At 42.4% G+C, this 9,212-nt stretch overlaps 1 protein-coding gene across 5 annotated transcripts in view; it reads left to right on the top strand.

The window, feature by feature from the left end:
* Positions 1–1,314: 1,314 nt before the first annotated feature.
* ABCC8 (ATP binding cassette subfamily C member 8) overlaps positions 1,315–9,212 on the top strand; it is a 78,086-nt gene continuing 70,188 nt past the window's right edge. Inside the window, exons 1-3 of one of the 5 annotated variants that reach the window (XM_064513103.1) lie at positions 1,315–1,519; positions 2,721–2,862; positions 5,720–5,841. In XM_064513103.1, the coding sequence (XP_064369173.1) occupies positions 1,330–1,519; positions 2,721–2,862; positions 5,720–5,841 (454 nt within the window). In that variant the 5' untranslated portion in view covers positions 1,315–1,329. The remainder of the gene's footprint in view (positions 1,520–2,720; positions 2,863–5,719; positions 5,842–9,212) is intronic. The other 4 variants (XR_010389517.1, XR_010389518.1, XM_064513104.1 and 1 more) reach the window with 4 other exon arrangements.

Raw genomic sequence — 9,212 nt, 5'->3', positions numbered from 1 at the left:
CTCAACCACACCGCTGTAGTCCAAAAGACCCCATATAGGAAATAGTATGCTGCATGCCGAGAATTACTTTTTCTTCCCTCCTGCCTGACAAAATCAACAAAAGCAGCATGAAAGTAGAGTAATTTTCAGGTCTATTAGTGGAGCTGTCTGTCCTAGAAACCGGATGTTCTCTGTCTTTGTTTATTATGTTGAGCATTCATAGCTTGGTCGTTAAAGTTATGGAAGCTGTATTTTCCCTAAGTGCAGTTGTTTTCACTTATGGAGTCATTTCCTTAAGAGTGTAATGTTGACATTTAGCCAACCTGTAGTTGTGTTTTGAAGTGTAAATCCTGGGTGTGTGGGCATTATTTGTTTGCGTTGCTGACTTTAGGATGTGACAGGTTGTATAAACAATCAGATCAGCAACTGGTAAGTGTGACTGGGGATCAAAAGGAGCTCCAAGACTAAGTATTTGGATAAGACTGCGTTTCGAGTATCTCACTGCTGTGTACCAGGTATTTGAATCTCGGGTTTTAACTCAGCCTATGCCCAGAAGTGTAAGCGAAGTGCAAATTTCTGATGCGCCTCAGAGTTTACTTTTTTGGAGGTATTTGATTAGAGTTTTTGTTTGGCTTTGGCTCAGCTGAGTCTGACAAGACAGAATTGTTTTGAAAAGTTTGGCTTGCAGGTTATCTCAGTATATGCAAAATTGCTTAGAGAGAGATCTAGAACCCACTCAGATTAACGGTCTGATTCCCATTGATGTCAAGAGTCTGAGTCAAAAAAAAAAAAATCCAAGTTTGATTTGGATTCATTTAAGAGGGAGAGAAAAAGGTGAAGCATAAGTGTAATCGCTGCTTAGGATGTGATTTCAAAGACTCCTTGGAGTATGGGCTGCAGCTGCTTACGAGGTTTAACGTCTTCATCATAGTGGAGGAAAAAAAAAAGCGCAAAGCTGACAGAATTTAAAAATGTTCTTATCAGACCCCGTAGTTCTTCTGTCAGCACTAATTTAATGCCCTTTTTATGTCCTGTCGCATAAGACGCTGAATTGTGGCGGCCCGTGACGCCTGAAGCGCTCTCCTGTCTTGCAGGAGGCCCGGAGGGCTGTTGCGGTGCTCGGTCGTCGTTACCGCCAGGCAAAGGACGCAGCCCCCCCCGGAGCGAGGGCGCCCCTGCCCGCCGCCCCCGCGAGGCTGCCCCGTCGCGCGCCGCTAGGGCGTGGCCGGCCGTTGGGCGGCCCCGGGGCGGGGCGACCGTTAGGGCGGCCCCGCGCGCTGCCGGGGCCGCGCCGCCGCGGTCGCCCGCCGGCAGGTGCGGGCAGAGCGGTTGCCGCGCGGCCCCGCCTGGATGTGCGCGGAGGCGGCGCCCGGCTGCGCGCGGGGCCCCGCCATGGCCCTGGCCTTCTGCGGCGACGAGGGCAACTCCACCGCCTACAACGTGGACCACGGCGTGCTCAACAACGGCTGCTTCGTGGACGCGCTCAACGTGGTGCCGCACGTCTTCCTGCTCTTCATCACCTTCCCCATCCTCTTCATCGGTGAGTGCCCGCGGCGCCGCCGGGGACGCCCCCTCGCCTTGTCCTCCCGCGTCCCCCCCCCTTTGTCCTTGCGTGGCTGCGCCCCCCCCCCCCGCAGTATCTCGCCTGTCATGTCTCCCTTCCCCCCCCCCCCCTTTGGCTTTGCCTTGCCCCCGCCGCCCCGGTGGCGGCTGCAGCTGGTGCCCGGCCCCCGCCTGCCCCGGGGTAGTCCCGGGGGGTCCCTGCGCTCATGGCCGCGGTCCCTTTTTCCCGCCCTGCCGGGGAGCCCCCCCCCCCCCCCCCCCCCGCAGGGGGCTGGTGACCCCGAAGGGGCTGCGGCGTTTGCCTGCAGGTTTTGCCCAGCAGCAGAGCAAAGGTGCTGTTAAAAAACAGGAAAACCTGGCAAGTTGTACGTTACCGAATAATCCCCCCTGCAGGTTTGCGGGAGGGTGGCAGCAGGCGGGCAGCCCTCCCGGTCACTGGTGATTGGGGTTACCAGTAGGTGGCCCGGTGGTGCAACTGTACATGCGTCTGTCGCCGCTGAGGCGCTGAGTACCGCTCTGCTCAGCCGCGTCCCTTCTCTGTACAGCATGCGGGCTGTCCGAATTAGCGCTCGCTTCTGTTGATTATACAAGGTCCAGTGCTGAAATAACAGCACAACTGTTCAAGCAGGATCAGCTGAAGAACCGCCTAGAGTACTGCTCCGTAATCTGCTTATCTGGCTTTTTTTTCCAGTGTTCTTATTCTTTTTATTCACTAAAAAAACGGTATTTTTATCAAGACCTAGAGAATGAGATTTTTTTTAAAAAAAGTTATCTGTAAGATGAGTTGAAAACTAGAGTAATTAAATGCATAAGTGAGAAAAAATATTGTGCAATTTTGTTTGCATTTATCAAAAATATTCATTTAAATATAAATAAATGTGAAAAATATCTAATGCATATAATGATTTAATAGCAAGTCACTAAAAGTATTAGAATTTAAGGCTTTGTGTCCTGTCTGCTTTGTTGATTTTATTTCATATGAAAAGTGAAGTAACAAGATCAGACTTCCAAAAAGATTCCAATATATACATGTTTAATAACACAGTTGTATGAATGTCAGTACACTAGTTTGTTACACATATACTCCTCTGTATACAGAAGCTGAATATGTCACTCTTCTTGCTGGTCATTTTTGTTGTTTCTAAGAAAACTTGTTATAACTGCCTTTTCCCATTTAGGATGGGGAAGTCAGAGTTCCAAAGTTCATATTCACCATAGCACCTGGCTTCATTTTCCGGGCCACAATTTACGCTGGATACTGACTTTCATCCTCTTGTTTGTGCTGGTGTGTGAAATTGCAGAGGGCATAGTATCTGATGGGTGAGTGCTTGTGTATCTTCTCCTGATACGCTGAGTATTTTAAAGGGTTTTGCTGTAGGTATTGTCTCCTGGTCTAATTTCTCATCTAAACCATATGCCTTGAGGTTATAAACATGTAATCTGTGTTCTTGGTGATTAACCTACCGACCTCGTATCAGAAATTCCACAGACCTTGCCAAGTGTGTACACACACAAATGACCATAATCATTTTTAGTTCAGCTTAATGACACTATCTTTCCGAAGAGTAATCATAGATAAATCCTGACAATTCAAGCAGATGGTGACATTTTCATTGTATGTTTTATGTCCAAGGGTCCAGTCCCACAGGCCTTACTCAGGCAGAATTCCCACATGTGCAGTAGGTCATAATGTTCCCCCATGGGCTAAAATCTGCACCTCTTGATGAAAGGGGTGGATCCACTGGGCCTTATTATGTCACCACTTCGAGTTTCTCCTGAAATACCATTGGTGTTCATACAGTATGTCTGATGTGTTGCCTTCAGCAGAGTAGCTCACATTTTTTTGATAAAAAAGATTTGGCTTCCCCAAAATTAAAATTTGTTAGAGGCTTCATTTGATGTAGTTGACACTGAAGGTGGTTTGGTTTGATTTGATTTGATCACCTCTCACAGAGTACGGTTAGGCGTTATAGAGGGGAAAGGGCTGTTATACGAACGTATACATCCTTTGATCCATGACCTGGTATTCAGCTTAGGAATGTCTTTAAATAGTAAGCTATGGGAAAAATTGTTCCAAGTGAAACAAGTGATATAGGAAAATGATTTATGCTGACAAAAACTGATGTTGTATAATGGTGACTGTGATCCTTTTTCTCTAAAGGAAAGTCTGATTTTTATAAATAGTACAAATTTGTAGCCTAAAGGTTATAAAGTTACAGCCCTCTTTAAATAGAGTGAAACCTCTGTTTTAGCTATCTATATAACAAGTATCCACTAACCAATGTGATAAGGCACTATAGTATTCTGCTATAAAAGCTGACATAATCAGTATTATTATAGTTCCTCTTAAAAATGTATAAATAAGATGTTTCTTAGTGTCAGTTTTTAAAAAAAGTTTTTCTCATATTTATTTGGAGCTATCAGGTTGTATGATGCTCAAAGCAGCATGCTACCTTGAGTTTTCTGTTTTGTTTTCTTTAGCAATCTCTTCCATTGTGTTTATTTGCTGTTTAAATTGACTCAGAGCATTGCTGTTAAGTAATAAGTGCCACCTGACAAGAATCAAAGCTCCTAGCTGTACTGGGAGAGTGCCAACCCACAATTGTGCCTCCAGAGCACTCAGCAGGCTAGTGAGTGCTCCAGTGAATAAAACCAGATTTGGAGACTCATCAGCTTCCTAAGACCAAAATGGGTCATGTTGGTAAGTCCTTTTGACAGCAATTGGTTGCCAAAGGCTTTGGCACCGCAGCAATAGATGTAGCCTGTTGGAGATATGCTTATATTGGGGAGTTCAGGCGACTTGCTTCTCTTTGTGAGTATAGAAAAACACCTCCCACTCTTGCAGTGTTACCTCTTGAAACTAAGACTGTCTGAACAAATGTGTTTCTGTTACTTGCTTTTCCCTGCTGGGAGTTCAACCCTATTGTATAAAAAAGCCCGATCGTTACTTGGAATTCAGAGACTGAAAAATCTTCTCGTTTTGCTGTGCGAGCATACAGCTCTCACTATCAGCAAGAGCAGTTAAGTGTTTATGGCAGAGGCTGTCTGCACGGCTTCAGGCAGCTCTACAGAGTTCCCGCAGTGCTCATGTGAGGGAGGGCTTTCCTTCCCTAGGTACAGGCCTGGGAAATGGCCCTCCAAGCTCTGGTGGATCTCTTAGACATCTGGGCTATTCTGCTCTCAGTCTTATGAAGTCCTGTGATGCTGTCCAGCTCTCTGACTGCACAGCCCCTTCCAGCTCTCCAAACACAAGCACAGCTTTTGCTGCAGCAAGAACAGATCCAGAGATTGTAATTTCTTTTCCACATGGTTTGGAGGGCCAGGGTTGAATTTCCCTAGGTGTTTGTGCCCTGTAGGTTTCCTCTTTGTGCCTCTTCTCACCGGAAGAGTCAGATGGGAGGCAGAGGAAATGGTAGCCCTCGACAGCACAGGATGTCCCATTACTTTTGTGAAAGTAAGAAAAGGGGGGAGGCAGGGAAGGTGACAAGTGGGAGGAAGGAGGGTGGAAGTGTGGTTCTATCCACCTCTGCACAAGCCAACAGCACTGGCCAACACTGCCCATATTCACAAGGGGGTGTAGTTGCCAGGACCCCGTCCAGTGCTGCCTGAAGCAAAGTGTCAGGCAAACGTTGCTTTACAGGACAAAACCTTAAGGCATATGGTTCTTTTGTGGGTTGTGTTTGTTGGCTTGTAATCACCGAAAACAGAACTCGCTGTGAGTAATTCCCATGCTGTGATGCTGTCTTTCTCCCAAACTGGAAGAAGAAAATCAAACACTTCCACAAAATGTTTCTATAGAAAACCTTAAACTTCTGTGTTGTCAATTGATCTTATTTACATATCTTGATGGAAGGCTCCCAAACTAGTATATCTTAAATGAACTTTTCTCCTTCTGGAGCTGAGCTTATTATCCCTGTTTAAACAACGTTCCAGTTGATTTCAGTAGGAAATGTGAGTACACAGATTTTCTTTTCAGCACGGGGGAGGAATTTGAAATGCAACTGTGTGATTTAGGAGCACAAACACCATTGAAAATCAGAGTGCTTTACATCCATAAATGATTTTAGAAAACCTTACCTCAGCTCTGTGCAGTGTACAGTTCATAAATTAAAAGGGAAACACTTAAATAGGTAAAAAGGTTAGATTTTAATAGATGTTCACTTTTTTTCTTTTTAAGGGTTTCAGAATCCCGCCATTTACATCTGTACATGCCGGCTGGGATGGCATTCTTGGCAGCCATCACATCTGTTGTTTATTACCATAATATTGAAACATCTAATTTCCCGAAGTTATTAATCGGTATGTCTCATAATTTAGAAAAATTGGAAGTATGACTGTGTTGATCCCGAGTGTCTGTTCATTCTGTGACAGGTTGCTGTACTCTTGGTTCTAGCTTGTACATGTATAGTTACACCTATGTTCTGGTCTACTGCTTGCCATTACCACCCTCCAGTCCTGGGTAATGCAGGGAGTTTCCTTAAAACAGCTCATTCTTTTCAGCTTTTAATAGTTTTCAGTATGGTATTTCCAGGCATCCACTGGGCCAAAGACTTCTCTAGCAAAAATCAGATTTGTGGGATAAGTAGCAAATGTTAGAGATCAAATCTGTAAGTCTAAAAGCTATCCGAATCCCCTTATTTGTCACCATGTTGCATTAAAGCATTGTATAAAATTGAAGCCATTTTAAGTTCCTCAAAGACCGTAGGGTAGCGTGTGTGGTCTGCTGAAGTATGCAAGGAGTCAAGGGAAATGAGTGGCATCGCTGACTCATCATTATGACCCTGGACATGCCACATTGCTTCTGCTTGCTTCTTGTTCCTAAACCTCTCTTTGTAAACTGCTTTAAGACCTTTTGAATGGAAAATTCTATATATGAGTTACAAAGTGTAATAAATATTTTTTATTTATAAAGAAACAAGGTTGTAAATAAGCTGTAACTAGCTATAGAAATCCATTACTGCTGGCAGTTACGCGTTCTCTACAGTTTGCGTAGATTGCAGCCTGTGGATGTATGTATACTTAGCTGTCCTGTTACCTATTATTTCTGCAATGGTCCTGGCCCATCAAATTCTCTTTGAGCCAAGTTTCTGTGTTAATGGATCCTGCTAAACTTCGTGTCATAGCAGCTTTGTGGATCAGAGTTCCATTCCAGTACTGGTCAGGTGGTAAAATCTCAGTAACAGCTGGATTTGACAAAGCTTTTAAATATTAAAGATGATTTTGAACTTCATGTTGTTGTAAGCAGGCATCCTTCTCTGCAAAAGCAGTCTGTAGCTCATGTTGAAAAACCAGGATCATTCTTCTTCTAAAGGTCTGATTTTAGTGGTGAAGAATAAAACTACTACAAGAAAATACAAAAATAACTTCAGATCTTCTACCTAGGCTAGGCTAGGCAGGCTTTATGTTTTCTCACTTGGGACTGGTCCTTTTTGTACCCGTCTTTTAAGTAGAATCTTCATCTTTTATTACCAGGTGGGGTCACGCAGTCAATTTTTTCAGAAGTCAAGAGAGTCTGTTTAATGCTTTCTCACAGCACCAGATGTTGTGTTTCAGGAAAACACTGTCAGCCTGTTACAGTCCCCTACAGAAGAAAAGCAATGATTTTGGTTTCTTTTTTTATTATTTCAGATGTAGAATGCAGTGTTTAATATTTTAGTATTGCTAACACATCCTGCTGTTAAATCACTGAGAATGGTAGCACAAATTTGCAGCTGATAGTTGCTTACCCATTTTCGCATAATTCCTTCCTGAAGAGATTTCTTTTTTATGATAATTTTGTTCAAAATTTAGAGCAGTGATCCTGGATGAGCTCTGGACAATATTTGAATAATAAACAGATACACCATTGAATACGAGAACTTAAGTGTTACTGATATATGTTATATATTAATAAGTTAATAACTATGATACTAAAGTTAATTAGTAGGAATTATTGTTTTTGCAAGAATTTCCAAGGAATAGGCTCCTATGGAATTTCCAATCTTCGTAGCTAATTCTTAGACAAAAGAAAAGAAAATCAAACCACCACATTTCTTTCCCATCTTAGTTAATCTGTTTCAAAATTTAATTCTGAGTCTTAGCGAACTGAGGTCTTTTGGTTTTTATTTTATTTTTGGTTTTGTTTTTCTTTTCAGTGTCCTGCATTTGTGAGAAAACCTAAGAAACGTATTTCTAACAATTTCCATTCAGTTTTCTAAACTGCAGAATCTTTTTATCTAAGACCGAGGGCCACTGTCCTTCAACATTACTTGCAGTTACTGTGGATTGACAGCCTGGGAGTGGACACTGTAACCTTAGGCGAATTAGCCCAGAAATTATGGCTATACTTGGCTATCAACCCACTAGAGTGCACTGTGGCCATGAGCAGCTTTCCCACAGTCTAGTACAAACAAGGTGAATGGAAACCATGAGGAAAAGTTTAAGTGGATAAACTTTTGGTTGAGAGTATGAGAAGGGAAACTGAAAGAGGGTTCTTCATTAGTAGAATGCTGCAGAGGAGATAGAATATTCCGCAGCCACACAGTAGAGTAAATCACCTGGTATGGCATCTTCTGCTGATGCACTTGCAAAAAGTTGCAAGCAGTATAAAGCCAAAGCTAACAGAGCCTTACCTAAAACTTACTAAATGCAATGGGAAAACTCTCCTTGACTCTGTGGAGGAGACCCTTAAAGACCTGTTGGTTGATTCTGAACAATTTTCCAATCCCGTGAAATTTTTTGAGACTATTTTAATCTTTTTCATTCTGAACCTTAAAGAAACTAAGTCTATTTGCAGTTCTTCATAAACAGGCAAGAGACAGATACTGTAACACCTCTTGGGGATTAGCACAGTCCCTTCGGGTATGCAAGATCCAGGACTCAAAGTTATTGAGCTGGTCCTGATTCTCAGCTTTATGCCCAGACTGTTGGCTATTCTGAAGTGGTCATTCCGTCTCCTATCAAAAATGTTGGAATAAGTTTGGAATATTTATTCTCTGAAGCTAATGACTGAGCGCAGGATCCCAGATATTGGAACTCTTCACTGGTCTGATCTGAATCGGGTTTTCCCTGTCTGGTTTTGACCTGTAATTGCATTTTAACAAACGTAGCTTTTCCAGTGTAATGCTTTTTTCCAGGTGGCTCTCCTAATAACGCTTTTTTTAGTGCTCTTTGCACACTGTTTCAGAATGGATGTATGGTAGTTGTAGAGTTTAGCAAGACATTTCATAATTGTTTTTGTACTGAATTGGAAAATCTGCTAGCTTTCTCAGCATTCAAAATATGTAATTGAATGTTAACATCTGATCGAACTATTTTCGAGTTAAAAATATTTGTAAGTTTTATAGACAAACGAAACCCAGAAATTAAACAATAGGGGAAAATCATGAAATAAGATTAGGACAATGAGGTTTTTAAGCTGAGAGGGATATCACAGTGGGAACACATTGGAGAGTTTTTTAATGTAATAAAACTGTTCGGTTTTTGTATCATAATTATAGGACTGTTTCACCATTCTTGACAGTAATCTAATTTTCTATTTAATTTAAATTTCTTGTGCTTTGGCATCATAGTTAATTTCATTGAATTAGTTTATTGGTTAAAATGGAACTTCCTGTTATCATGTAAACATAATGCTTACTGCACAAAATGTCTCTCTGAACAGACACAGGTTAGTTTAAAAAAAAAAAAGT

The sequence above is a fragment of the Dromaius novaehollandiae genome, chromosome 5 (genome assembly GCF_036370855.1).
Source record: "Dromaius novaehollandiae isolate bDroNov1 chromosome 5, bDroNov1.hap1, whole genome shotgun sequence".
Lineage (NCBI taxonomy): Eukaryota > Metazoa > Chordata > Aves > Casuariiformes > Dromaiidae > Dromaius > Dromaius novaehollandiae.
This window is presented reverse-complemented; position numbering and strand designations above follow the sequence as displayed.